General features: G+C 47.2%; 1 protein-coding gene across 1 annotated transcript in view; it reads right to left on the reverse strand.

Moving 5' to 3' along the window:
• LOC119963351 (annexin A5-like) overlaps positions 1-15,016 on the reverse strand; it is a 79,164-nt gene that overhangs the window by 33,064 nt on the left and 31,084 nt on the right. Inside the window, 1 exon segment of the mRNA XM_038792357.1 lies at positions 10,582-10,695. Coding sequence (XP_038648285.1) covers positions 10,582-10,695 — 114 coding nt within the window.

Below are 15,016 nucleotides of genomic sequence, written 5' to 3' on the forward strand. Positions count from 1 at the left end.
TCTATTCTCACATTGTCTCTCTGTCCATCTTACCTCCCTTTTCTTTTGTTCTCTGTATTGTCAATATTCAGCTGGATTATTCCTTCTCCTTGTATTATCAAACTGTCATTACTTCCTTTTTCTGATTCAGTCTACTCCCCAACTCCATTGTCATCCAGGGAGCTTTACTTTTTAAACAAGTACCTAGATTGTAAATGAATCACCTCGGGGGCGATTCTCCCAGCCCCGCGCCGGGCCAGAGAATCGCAGCAACCGCACCACGACGCCAGCGCGTGATTCTCCGAGGTGCGGAGAATCGGGGCCATTTGCGCCAGCGCGTTTGGCACGGTGCTGGAATCGGCAGGGCCGCCGATTCTCCGGCCCGTATGGGCCAAGCGGCCGCGCCGATACGACAGAGTCCTGCTGGCACCATTCACCCCTGGTCGCTGCTGGCGGGAACTCTGCGGGAATGGTCGGGGGGTGGGGGGAACGACTCCGATGGGATCTGGCCCGCGATCGGCGGGCCGGCCTCTTCCTCTCTCTCTCTCTCTCTCTTCCCCCCCCCCCCCCCACCCCCCCACCCCCGGCCTACTTTCTGGTGCACCGGCACAATGAACACCGACTCCATGTTGAGTCGGGGCCGGCACGCTAAAGAAGTCCCCCCGCAGGCGCGGGTTGGCACAGCGGCCATTTGGCGCTGCGAAAGGAGGCTGGAGTGGTGTGAACCGCTCTAGCTCTGTGCTGGCCCCATGTGGGGACCAGAATCGGTCGCACCAGGGCCCGGTTCGCGCCGTCGTGAAACGCGACGGCGTTCACGACGGTGCGAACACTTGGGCTCCATATCGGAGAATCCCCCCCCACCTCATTTTTAAAATGCAGCCATTGCTCCAGAATATTTCTCCCTGCCAGTTTTTGACTCCAAGTTCCTGGGTCATTTCCTGGATCCCCCGGAGAGTTCACCAATTAAATAATATGCTCCTCTTTATTCTTCCTGCCAAATGCACAGTTCACACCTTCCCTACATCTGCCAATTATTTGCCCACTCACTTAACCCATCTAAATCCCTTTGTACACATTTTATTTCCTCCTCACAACGTAGTTTTCTACCCATCTCTGCGACATCAGCAAATTTAGCTACCATAAATTCAGGGTCAGTCCAGGTCACTGAGATAGTACAGGCCCCAGCACCGATTCCTGTGGCTCCTCACTTGACACCCCAAAAAAGACCATTTATCCCCAACCTGTTTCCTGTTAGCTAACCAAACCTACATCCATGATAATGGGTTACCCCTTACGCCATGAGTTCTTATTTTGTGTAGCAATCTTTGATGTGGCACCTTATCAAAAACCTTTTGCAAATTCAAGTACACCACGTCTACCAGGGATAAAGTCCTCTTCCTGTATAAACGCCAGTGCAAAGAAGTCAGGGTATCTTGGTGTAGGCAGGAGACATGGTGAACAGATTTCCATTTTAATCCTCAACACCAGCACTCCTCTGGCAGTCCATTTACTGTTAATAAGCTGAAAGATGACATTTGGATTCATTTTTCCACCTTACATGTTACTTCCTTAAATAACTCTACTAAATTGGTCAAATAGGGTTTTACAAAACCATGTTGAATATATTCCTTCTGCCTGTTTAGGTGAGTGCAAAAGAATCCCACGGATTCAATTTGAAAAACTGCAGGAGAGTTCTCCAGTGTCCTAGCCATCATTCATCTTGCATCCAACATCAATAGGCACACCATCTTGTCATTAATCTCATTACTGCTTGTGGGGCAGTACAAACTGCCTGCCATGCTTCCTACATTACAACAGCTTCAAAATGTCATTGGCTGCAAAGTACTTTGGGAAATCCTATGGTTGCGAAAGTCACCACATAAAGGTAAGTTCATTTTTTATTTTAAATTGACAGACCTGCTTTTTGCCCATTGAGCAAAGCTAAATCACTATAACTGCAGCTATGAAAGTAAGATGCCGAGGGCAACCATTCTGTTGCATCCCTCAGGTAACCAGAGTATTCGCTCTTGATATCTGTATATAGATGAACTTCAAGTTTGAACTAGTCTGTGTGCTGGGAGGCGATAGATTTCATTGAGTGGGGCCAACAAAATATGCTGGAAATAAAAAAAATTAAATAGAAATGGGTACATTATATTCGTTACTGTTTGATGGTGGGGTGTAAATTCTGAAGAAAATGTGAAAATGGAGAATAAAAATGTTTTTTTAAAAAAAAAAGGAAAATGATGGCAATATTCAGCTGACTGTGCCGCATCTGTGGAGAGAGAGAGAGAGAGAGAGAGAGAGACAGCGAGAGAGAGAGAGAGAGAGACAGACAGACAGACAGAGAGAGAGAGTTAATGTTACAGGTCTGTCCCAGTCTGCTCACTGACATTCAACATGTAGGGCAAGAGGAGATAGTGAACTGCCCTGTCAAGCACAAATCTACAAAAAAAAAATGAAGCGGGAAGATTGAAGAAATGCATTTCATCCACTATTCGTGTACAGAGAAACATTTGGCACAAACAACTGACAATGGGTTATTAAATATTTTTCATATGTGGATCCCAACAGGATTGAGGAGAAACCCCAAATTCTATAATTACCAACCAAGCATCGATTTCCCACCAACCTTTGAAGTAGATGTACGAATAAAAAGACTGAAAGAAAACATTACACCTCAAGTTCCATTCAGGCGTAATTCCACGCCAACTAAATTTCAGGAAAATGCAATTCACATCACCAAAATCCTGGAACCCCTGCCTAACAGCACTTTGGGTGCACCTACCCCAATGAGCTGCAGCATTTCAAGGCAACAGCTCACCACCACCTTCTCAAGGGAAATTGGGAATGGGTAAGAAGATCTGGCATCACCAGCGAAGCTCACATCCCATTAATGAATTTTTAAAAGTTAACAGGATACAGTGATCTAACTGACCAATTATTGGCTTAATATGGCTGTTGGTCTTTTATTTTTGCCATTCTGCATTATAGGATGTTGAATATTTCATTAAGTAACTGTTAAAACCCCCACGGTGGCCAGGGGTGTGCACCTTTTGTCTCCCCGTGACCTCCAATGAATGTGAAATTCCCAGGTAAGGGGGCGGGGCTTCCCCTTTAATGAGAGGAGCCCTCACTGTATAAAAACCCCGGCCTGGGTGCAGGTTGGGCAGGAAAACCCTTCATGGAGAGGAGATTTGTGTATTGTAATAAAATAGTATTGTTCTCCATCCTACTTGACGTTTATGCTTATTCTCTCGGTGCGGATACTACAGTAACTAATCAGTAAATGAGGGAGTGTCTGTGAAGGTTATTTATATGGTATATGCTGAAATTGATTGGAGTGAATAAAGATGTCCCACATATGTTACAGGGCCTTTTCATTATACACCATTTCTTAACTGCGTGTGAAGAAATAGACACAGATGCAGTCGGCAGTGTAGTTGGAGACAAAAGGGGTGCAAAGAGACATCGATACATTCGGCGACTGAGCAAAGCTTGTGGCAGATGACTCTTTAAGTCCGAGTTTGTCAAAGAGTTATCGGACTCGAAACGTTAGCTCTTTTCTCTCCCTACAGATGCTGCCAGACTTGCTGAGATTTTCCAGCATTTTCCCTTTCGGACTAAAAACTGGTGGACGGGTACAAATCAAAATTTAAAAAACGGTTAATAAAATGTATTGATCTCAAGAGGATTGAAACACAAAGGAGTATAACGCTCTGGTTAGAATCCATCTGGAGTACTGCATTCTATTCTGGGAACTTCACCTCAGGAAGGAAATCAAGGCCTTGGAGAAGCACAATTTCATTGAAGTTATTTCGCAGCTAAAAGGGTTGTTATGTGGACAAGTTCCATAGGCTCGGCTTGTATTCCATTTAGTATATAACTTTATGTGGTGCTCGAATTCAGGTGGGGAGATGATTAAAAGAGCCGATAGGATATCTAGGGACAAAACTATTTCCCCTGGTGAGGAATCTAGAATATAGTGGCAAAACCTTAAAATTAGAGTTTAGGCACGCGGGGCTGATGTCAGAAAGCATTTCAACACAAAAGGAGAATGGTGGGAGTCTGGAACTTTATCCCCAAAAGGTGAGGTCAACTGAAGGTTTCCAGCCGAGATTGACCAACTTGTGTTAGGCAAGGACATCGAGGGTAATGGAATCAAGGGGAGTAAAGATAAAAACCTGTTAAATTCCAACTGAAAGACTGAACAGATTCGATGGGCTGAATGGCCTAATCCTGTTGTCCTGATATCAAGCTCAAACCAATAAACTATTCCTATTGTTACAATTATGCACAGTTCTGCGGGCGAGTAGCTAAAATGATGGGACCCAATTTCCTGTTAAGAATGACTGGCCCTCCTGCTGTTGTGGCTGGCCTACTCGGCTGGTTTCCTACCCAGAGGTGAAAATTCTCACAGCCATCTTTTGGATGAGGCATTAAAAACTGAACCTCTGCCCAAGCGTTGGGACCCACCCATCCTGCTGCTCCAACCGTTCTCTCTCTCTCTCTCTACCCCTCGCTCTCTCTCTCCCCAAGTCTCTCCTTAAAATCTCCTTGAACAAGTTTTTAGTCACCCGTTTTAATATCTCCTATTTTGGCCTGGTTTCAGTTTTTATTTGACGGCATTCCTGTGAAGCATGTTTTGCAACCGCACAAGTGCTGGAAAAACGCTAGTTGTAAAAATCGGTTTTCTGACGAATGTCTCTTCTTGCAATACACCCCTTAATCCTCGCTCCTCATTCTGCTCAGTAGCAGCAAGTGAGTAACAGTCATGACTTTGGTGATTGAGTTCCAACATTCTGGGCTCAAGTTACTTCCTTCCTGCCACATGGACTGTGTAAATTTGAACGCTGAACTAAAGCAGCAATGGGAATTTTTAAAATTCTCCTTAAAACTTTGAAGGCAAATTTTCAGGCAACCCACTTGAAGACTAAAAGATTAAAGGGAAATTTGTGCATGTACAGCAGGGGTTTCATTAAGTCTGTAATGCGATATTGTTCCTCTTATTCTGCACAAAAACATTTATTTTCACATCATGTTAATAAACCAAGTCTTTAGAGCTACATTTTATCTTGCTGCAACACCAATTGAAAATAGTTCAGTAATAAGTTAAGTCCAACCACAATTCCAGTGAGTCTTAGAAGACATACTGCTCAATGTTTACACTATCTTCCTATTCTCTGGTACAAATACATCACACGGAGCAGTTCAGCTGCCAATGTAAACTGGGTAGAGATTCAATAAATTGTTGAATGCTGTCCAAACAAAGTCAGAGTTCTCTCGCTCGATGACTCAACTTGCTGAAGCTATGGAAGCAGAGGATTATAGAGCAAGACAGATCTGGGTTCAATCCCCAGTCTGTCCCGAATTCGCTGACATCAGTAGAGTATTAGCATGCTGCTAAAATTGACCTTGGCTCCTTTAATCAGCTGAGATTCCCAACTGACTGCCGCTGGGTCAGGATAGAGGTAAATGTTGGGCTTTATTGTCATTTCCTGTGAGCAAATAGACTACAGACCTCGAGTTCAGCGGGGCCCATTGCTTGCATGCTACAGGTGCCAGTGGGATGCACCCATATTTCTGCTGGCATCACACAACTTCATATTTAGCACAGGCGTAACTAACATCTATCGGAGAGCAGGCAGAACTTGGCATCGATTAATGCGCAATGCTGATTTGAACCCAGCAATAGCATTTTGAGGCTCCACCCAGCAGCCGATGCCCTGACTCAACGTGTGGTCAGCTGGCACCAAGGGCTAGCCACTGATTAAAAGCAATTTACTGCAGATGCTGGAATCTGAAACAAAACCAGAAAATACTGGCCAATCTCAGCAAGGCTGACAGTATCTGTGGAGAGAGAAGGGAGCTAACACGACATGCGCTTTGACAAAGAGCCATCCAGACTCGAAACCCTAGCTCCCTTCTCTCTCCACATATACTCTCCACTAATTACAGGGCTCATGACTCCAGTTCACAACCCACCCACACATGTACAGTATGCATATAATGAGAGCCATGCTGGCAAGAAATGAGAGAGCAGGCCGCTGGCATGTTAAAATAATGATTCCACTATGAGGCCTATTCTCGGTGAGTCCTGCAAACTCAACAGAATATGTGTGAAGATTTCTGTTGGTCTGATACATGCTGCATTCTGCACAACATCACCATCATGAGGAGACAGACCTTACCATCAGCCAACAGACAGAAAGTGTTGGGAGGGGGGGGGGGGGGGGGGGGGGGGGGAGAGAAACAGTCCCAGTCTGTCATCCTTCTGTCATTGAGCAATACATTGTCCTCTTGGCCACAATGCAAAGATAAGCAAAGATAAAAGTCACCATAAAATGAACACTGAAAACAAAATTTATTTGAAAAAGAATGTCGTATTCTGTAGATAAATTAATCTTTCTTGTGCAGGTCTTCCATACGTGTTTGCCTGCCATACGGCTCCTATGCAGTGCTAGCCCAGCGACCACAGCATGGTTGGTGGAAAACTCCCAGTGGAGATGTCCTTGAAGGGCCACCTCAAACAGCTTTGGAGTTAGCAGCTCCAGCACAGGCAGCACCATCTTGGCACGCGTGATATCTATCTGGACTGGCTGTCAGGCAATACCCAAGGGCACTGGTGCAGCAGCAAGTGTTGGAGCATGGATGTGGGCATCCCAAGAGAGGACAGCTGACCTGTGCACCGGGGCAGCACCTCAACAATCCCCAAAGTCTACTTGTGGACAGATTACTGGACTGCTGTGACACTTTGCAAGCCCCTTTGAACACGGATACTTGTAGACATGCCGGCTGCAGTCTGAGCTGCAGATTAGCAAATTAAACCTGCTGGGCACACAACGATCTTCCACTGCAGCAAGCAAGACTGCGCTATAATGGAAACTGGGATATCATTGTTGGGTCCAAAAATGTACTCAGCACGTTCCCCAGCCACAATACATCTCTCCTTTAAACAGTGTGGAGTTGCTTTATGTAACCAGAGGTAGATTGTGGGCTTTCAGCCGAGCTGGGTTAGTGCTGGCCACTTGCAGAACTCTTGCTAATGTGTAGAATAAAAGTGGCATGCTATTGGTGTTTATACTACAGGTTCATCGTGCATCACCTTTCCCATGCCTCTTTTCAGAAGCTATCCAATTTAGTTCCCAGTGTCTCAGCCCATATTCAAAAATTTCCATCTAGATGAGTTAGTTCAAGGAGCCTGTTGACTATACCCCAGCAAGGAATGTTCATTTCAGGGGCAGGGAACACAATTAGTGGAAAAAGGTGGGGGGGGGGGGGGGGAGAAAAAGGTCAGCCTGGAATATAAAACTGGCACTTTGACAAAAATCCATTGCCCTTTCTGCAACTTAGTTTTGATCAGGTCGATTGGTGCCACCTGGTTTTGACATGTGACGCTCAAGTGCAGACCAGCTCTACCTGTGGTCTCCAGTGAACTTCACAGAACCCAAAGTGAGGTGAAGTGAGCCATGAACTTTCCCCTCCATCTTGACCTGCTTTTGTTTGTTATTTCCTTGGCTTGTCCCAATGCAAACACCCCCCTCCCTCCCCCACAGGACCATCTGTCACTTGTTCTTCGGTTTTGCTTTCACGGAGCATTGATCTTTGTTCTCCTATTAACACATTCTGCCATCTTACCGTATTATCAGCACCTTCTTTGATCCTTAAAATTTCCTTTGTCTTGTGTCTATGGCATGTCAATGTGCCCTCAGCTCCGACCTATCCCGGACCTTCTATTCTGCTCCAATTGCTCCACCGCCCTCTCCAAGTCTCTATTGCGTTTCTAACAGTTCGACAGAAAAGTCATATGGACTCAAACTGTTCACTTGTTTCTCTCTCCACAGCTGCCGTCAGACCAGTTGAGTTTATTGAGCATTTTCTTTCAGATTTCCAGCATCCGCAGTATTTTGCTTTTATATGAGGGGAAGAGAGTTCTGCCTATTGTAGGTGGTATTGATTGTGCAGCCTGATGGCACTTTGTGCAATGCAGGGGGTTCTGGCTGCAGGTTCAGTGCAGATATCAGTGGATTACAGGATATTATTAGTTATCAGTAGTATAATTGGGCATTACACTAACTCAACTACAGGGGACCTAACCTCTATAAAGTTTGCATGTAAACAAATTTGCAGTTATCATATGTTTGGAACATCTGGCTGGATTTCACATGACGCCACACATGCCCTGACTAAATGTCAAAGGGGTTGCATATAAAATAACTCATAGCGGTAAATTATTAACTTTGGGAGCTGCCAACTTTATGGTTTTCTTTATTCATTTACAGGATGTGGGCCTCGCTGGCTCGGCCACCATTTATTGCCCATTCCTAGCTGCCCTTCAGAAGGTGGTGGCCTTCTTGAACCGCTGCAGTCCTGGAGGTGTAGGTACACCCACTGTGCTGTTAGCGAGGGAGTTCCAGGATGTTGCCCCAGCGACAGTGAAGGAACAGTGATATAGTTCCAAGTCAGGATGCTGAGTGACTTGGAGGGCAACCTCCAGGTGGTGGGGTTCCCAGGTATCTGCTGCTCTTGTCCTTCTAGATGATAGTGGTCAGGTGTTTGGAAGGTTCTCTCTGAGGAACCTTGGTGAGTTACTGCAGTGCATCTTGTAGATGGTACACAAGGCTGCCACTGGTGGAGGGTTTGAATGTTTGTGGAAGGGGGAGCAATCAAGTGGGCTGCTTTGTCCTGGATGGTGTCAAGTTTCTTGAGTGTTGTTGGAGCTGCACTCAGCCAGGCAAGTGGAGAGTATTCCATTGCACTCTTGACTTGCGCCTTGTAGATGGTGGACAGGCTTGGGGAGAGGGGGTGTCAGGAGGCGAGTTATTCGCCATAGGATTCCTAGTCTTAGAATTGTCCTGGTAGTCACCGTATTAATATGGATAGTCCAGTTCAGTTTCTGATCAATGGTAACCCCAGGTTGTTCCAGCAGCACCACTGCTGGGATGACGGGCAGTGCCCAATGTTGAGAAGCCCAGGTAAGTCTGCTGTTGGGGGCCTCAGCAAATTTGGGGGGAAGAAATTGGATTATTGTGTGGTCTGGTGAGATGTGCCTCTGATGGGCCCACCCTTTTTTGATACTGCCCCTCGCTGCTAAAGCTGCCAGGCTTCCTGCATGGCATGGACTCAATGACAGGCGGGCATCCCAACACCTCCAGAAAAGGGGTGGGAAGGCAGCAGGAAGGTCGCCCACTAGATTTTACGTGCTACCAGCATCACCCACCCACCCCCAACCCCATCTTCAGAGCTGCTGGCGGAGGAAGGGTAACATTTTGCCCATCATGTGATCAAATTTCCATCCAGAGTTGGCAACCCTGTCTTTGCTGAGTTATGTTTCCAGATGTTCACAGGAAGGAGGGGAGGGTGTGCTAGAGTGCTCAGAAATCCACTGCGACGGGTGATACTGAGCCACAGCCAAACTTAATGACAGAATACCATTTACATTTTTTTCTGTCTTGCCGCTGCAGGCCTGGATCACTGGGGATCATCCCCAGCATTTGAGATCATGGGGCAGGCTGCGGCCGGGCGATGGCCAAAGCACTCCTGCTTCTCCTGGGCCACAAAAGGTGCTGCAAAAAGCACAATTTGGGGAGTTAAATCAAGTCTTGATCAGCTTGACCAGCAGCAGTGTTCCAGAATTAGTAACTAGAATCTTATAAAGAATTAACTCTACCCCACCTCAATCCCATTATTTTCATTCTATTTCATCTCAACTTTTACCTTTTATTTCTTTCTTGTTTTTCTTTATATGAATATCCCCCCCCCCCCCATCTTAACCCCCCTTTCCTTACCTTTTTTCCCCTTTGCTTCCCCCTTTTCTCATTTTACCTCTCTCCCACCCATGTCTTCCCCTCCCCCCACATCTACATCTGTCACAGTTTACCCTCTGATTTTAGTTTCTCTGCTGTTTGGCCTTTCACGCCTTTTATTCTCTCTAGGGACTGCCATTAACACTCTTTTCCCTTGGTTTCTGTAGCCACTAGCACTCTTTTCCCTATGGCAATGACTCATCTTTCATTCCCTCACCCTACAGTATAAATATCTCCCACTTTCTATGCCTTTTAGCTTTGACAAAGGGTCACCTGGACTTGAAACGTTAGCTCCTTTCTCCCTCCACAGATGTTGCCAGATCTGCTGAGATTTTCCAGCATTTTCTCTTTTGGTTTCTTGTAACAGTATGTACTTGATGCGACCATCAATTCGCTCGAGACACGAGTAGAAGTAAACCGTGGCTTTAATCAACTTAGAACAGTGCCTGCCTGCAACTGATCCAATACTGAGAACCGCCTACAGGTCGACTGCTCTTTATACCTCCCTTCAAGGGGAGGAGCCATGGGCGGAGCCCATACATGCCCCAACCTGTTCCCCTATGGATAATGCCATACAATGGCCCATAGGAGGAGCCCACAAGGGCAACAGCATAGCACAGATACAAATACAATGGTGGATTATTGGCATAATACATTCACCACAGTACTATTGGGAGCATTAAACATGGTTAAAATCTAGACTGATGAAGTTGTGTACTTCTGGCATCTTACAGATCATCCACACAGAACAAGATTTTCAAGGAATCACAGTTAAAAAAATAACAAGAATTTTTACCTTGAGTGCGTTGTGCAATTCAAAGACGTCATATTGTAGAGGAGTCTTCATCAGACCAATAATCAGCTTTTCAAACTTCCCACCCAATTCAGACATTAGATCCTCAATAAGATCCTGTTGTATATGAATAAGGTTACTGTTATACAGTGCATTCTTTCAACTAGCCTTTGCCAAGATTCTACAGTGAATACAGTTGACACATGTTTGCACTTAGTGAGAACCCTTCCCACTAAACTAGTCAAGAGTAGGAATTTGAAAGGAATTTTTCAGAGTGGATACTGGTCCAGCCTCAGTAAAAATAACTAATTTATGGCCTTCACCTCTCTAATAGCCCAGAGGTGAGTCTTCCTGGGGTGGAGGTCGCCAAAGGCTTCGGTTTGTTTGGGAATATGTCAGAATTCCTACATCTGGAGAAAATTAAGTCTGCCATAAAAGGAGTGGAGGAGGGGTTTTATTCTAGATGGCTGCGGTTCATCACCTTTTTAAGGAGCTGGTTATCATCGTCAACAAGTGGGGGGGTGGGGCGGAGAGGGAGGTACGTTTTTGTTAAAGTCGGGTTTGGACGGATATTTTGTTAAAATGTATAAATTTGTTGGAATATTTTGTATGCTAGCATTGGAATTTCTTTTTTCTTTAATTTTTCCAATTAGGTGGCAACTTAGCATGGCCAATTTGCCTGTCCGGCACATCTTTAGCTTAAATAAACTTGTGAAAAGCTGTGATGGGAACTTCCAATTACCTCTGCTTTTAAAAGAATGGCAATTCTTAAATCTTGAATGGAATACCAGACCAGCAGCCTGAATAATCCAACTGATTAAAAAGGTCACTGCTTAATCATAGAATTTATAGTGCACAAGGAGGCCAATCAGCCCATCGAGTCTGCACCGGTCCTTTGAAAGAGCACTCCATTTAATCCCACACTTCCAACCTCTCCCTGTAATCCAGTAATCCCACCTGACCTTTTTGGACACCAAGGACAATTTAGCATGGCCAATCTACCTAATCTGCACATCTTTGGACTGTGGGAGGAAACCGGAGCACCCGGAGGAAACCCACGCAGACACAGGGGGCGAGATTCTCCGCAAATGCGGAGAATCGTAAAAGTTGCTGTGGGACAGGCCGTGACCCACGGCAGCCTTCACGCCCACTTCCGGGGCCGATTCTCCCCCCCCCCCCCCGGGCGGGGCTAGGAGCGCGGCCCCGTGCGTCATGGCGGCGCGGCCTTGACGACGGTCGTCCAGGCTGCACGTCAAGTGTCACGCCGGCTGACGCAGCCGATGACGTCAGCTGCGCATGCACAGGTTGGACAACGCCAACCCGCGCATGCACAGTTGGCATCTTTTCCCTCAAGTCGCCCCGCAAGACGTGACGGCTTGATCTTGCGGGGCGGAGGAGGGAAAAGAGTGCGTCCGTTACGGACGCACGGCCAACGATTGGTGGGCACCGATCGTGGGCCTATGCCCCCTTGGCACGGCCGTGGTACTGCCGTGCCAATCGGGCCCCCAGATGCCCCAAATGGGCATCTGCCGCCCGTTTCACGACGGCAGCGAGCAGGTGTGTTTGCTGCCCTGTTGAAACGAGCGTGAAGGCCCGGCCGCTTGGCCCCGGAGAATCGCCGCTCGCCGTAAAAGACGGCAAGCGGCGTGGGGAGGGGGAGAATAGCGGGAGGGCGTGAAAAATGTCAGGAGGCCCTCTCGCTATTCTCCCACCCGGCGTGGGGGGCGGAGAATCGTCCCCAGGGAGAACATGCAGACTCCACACAGTCACCCAAGCCGCAAATCGAACCTGGGACCCTGGCGCTGTGAAGCCATTGTGCTAACCACTATGCTACCGAGCTGCCCTGCGAAAAAATCTTACAGGAATTTTGATGTGGGAATGAGGGTAGGAAAAGCAAACAGGGAGTTAAAGGGACAGGAACACGGAATAGATTTGAGGGAAAGATGAGTTTGAATTAGGTATAGGTAATTGCATACAGTTCCAAGTAACCACAATAATCATTATTAACGTTAAAGTAAAGGATTTACCAAAAGATTGAAATGCAAAAGGAATGAAAGACTATAAATAAAGGCTTAAAAAATTTATGACTCTTTATGAAAGCTAGGCTTGTCAGGAAATGCAGTAAGCTCTCATGGGAAGAGGTAGAGAGGAGGCCAGGGTCATGGAAATGGCAGGATTACACAGTCACAGATTGCAATGGGATTTCTTTACCTGAGCAGGCAAAGGAGGGTCCACTGGCTTTCAATGAAATCCAGGCCACAGGAGCCAAGTTCACAGTCTCAAGAGTCAGAAAACCAGATCCTACCATTGCCATGGTAGCAATCAACCTTTTAAGCAATTTGAGGAAGTTTGAGTCATTTGAAAGATTGCTCCATTTGTGATTTGTGCACATCATAGGCGGGATTTTCCGGAATCGGCACGATGACTCGACGCCGGCGTCAAAAACGGTGCAAACCACTATGGCGTCGAGCCAACCGGAAGTAACGGAATCCTCCACACTTCCGGGGGCCAACCGGCGCCGAAGGGACTGTGTGAGACCCGCATGTGGTAAAGGGCCGGTGTGATCCCGCACATGGCCCCCCCCCCCACCCTCCCGCGCCGAGGACTGCCCCAGCCAACTTACCTGCCAGGTCCCACCATGGGGGACCATGTCTAATCCACACCGGGGCCCGGAGAATTGCCGGGGGGGGGGGGGGGGGGGGGGGGGGGGGAAGCTGCCAATGGCCCCCGACCGGCATGGCGTGAACACCGCCCCTGCCCGAAAACCGGCACCGGAGAATACGGCAGCCGGCGTTGGGGCGGGATTCGTGCTGCCCCCGGGGATTCTCCGACCCGGCCCGGGGGGGGGGGGTCGGAGAATCGCGCCCCATATACCAGTGCACAGTGAATGAACGTGGTACATAAGTAGAAAACATTTGAGGACAATGGAGGAGTTCAACCTTAATAAAGAAGATTGATGAAATTATAGACAGAGGTTACACATCTGGCTTAAAGAGAATACAATAGAAGTGGAGAATAAAGTAAATAACAAAGGGGACAGATGCTCTTAACATGATGTCTAACCAATGTTGCAGGTGTAAAAGGCAGGAGAATGGCACTAAGCCACAATGTTCGCTTGGAGAGCAGCTGTAAACAAGATGGACTAAATGACCTCCTTCTGCACCGTAACAATTCTGCGGTTTCCAGTGCCAAGTGCCACATACCAGTGGGAAAGTCTGCCATATTCAGACAGTATGCAGAAGTAAAGGAAGCAATAATGCTCCAGGTTGTAGTAAAACTCCAGCTTACAGTCATGCACCAGGTTGAGATTGTGATAGATCTAAAGCTAGTTCAGGATCCTGGAAAACTGTGAACGCACACATGATAGGTTTGGGACAGTTCCCATTATTGAGCAGGAAGATCAAGAGTTGCACTTGGCCAGAGAGCAGATGAAAGATGGGAATAGTAGGGCTAAAGACTGTGTTCCAAAGCATAAGGTAACAAACTCACCCTGGTGGGACGAAATTGGCTTAAGAAAATACAGTTAAACTAGGCCAAGTTATTTACAGTAGGGATCAGTAAGGCTATGTCTGACATGACAAGAGCAACCATTTACCATTCCTACACACAAAGGGTTGTATCAGTACAAAACATTATTTAGGATGTCAACTGTATCTATAAGGTCCTAGAGCACCACAGATCAGATACTAAGTGAGGTTAAAGGAGTTTTGGCACTTATATGACATTCCAATTAGCAGTACGACACAGTAAGAGCACATTGCGAAGTTGAATAAACTCGAAGTTAAAGTTTTACATTAAAGTTAAAAAGCACAAGTATTGACTTCCGGTGGCGGCGATTACATAGGAAGCCGCACATTTGGGAGCTCCCGTTTCAAACTGACTTTTAGAGCCCAAAACGGAAATTTTTCGACGTCTCCCGGTGGGAGAAGGTGTGCTGATCGACTTTCTCCGCAGTTCATGACGCGAACTCGAAGTGGAAAGGGGGAAAAAACGGCAGCAGCTCCCCAGAAAAAACGGGGGAAGGAATCCAAGATGGTGGCCGGCAGACCTCCAGAGGAGTGGAAGCAGTGGGCCCAGGAGCAGCAAGCTGCTCTCCTGCGCTGTTTTGCAGATTTCAAGGCTGAGGTACTGAGCTCTCTGCAGGAAACGAACAGAAGGCTCTCGGAGATTCAGACGACCCAGGGTGCTGCCATCAAGGCGTTGCAGGCGCAGGCCACTGAACGAGAGGAGGAGGCCGTGGTCCTCGTGAGTACGGTGGAGGGGCACGAGGCACTCCACAAGAAGTGGCAGGACCGCTTCGAGGAGCTTGATCACCGCATGAGGCGGAAGAATCTGCGGATCTTGGGCCTTGCGGAGGGGCTGGAGGGGTCGGACCTGACAGCCTACGTGGCTACGATGCTGAACTCGCTAGTGGGGGCCGGGTCTTTCCATCTGCCCC

This window comes from Scyliorhinus canicula, chromosome 3 (genome assembly GCF_902713615.1).
Source record: "Scyliorhinus canicula chromosome 3, sScyCan1.1, whole genome shotgun sequence".
Classification (NCBI taxonomy): domain Eukaryota; kingdom Metazoa; phylum Chordata; class Chondrichthyes; order Carcharhiniformes; family Scyliorhinidae; genus Scyliorhinus; species Scyliorhinus canicula.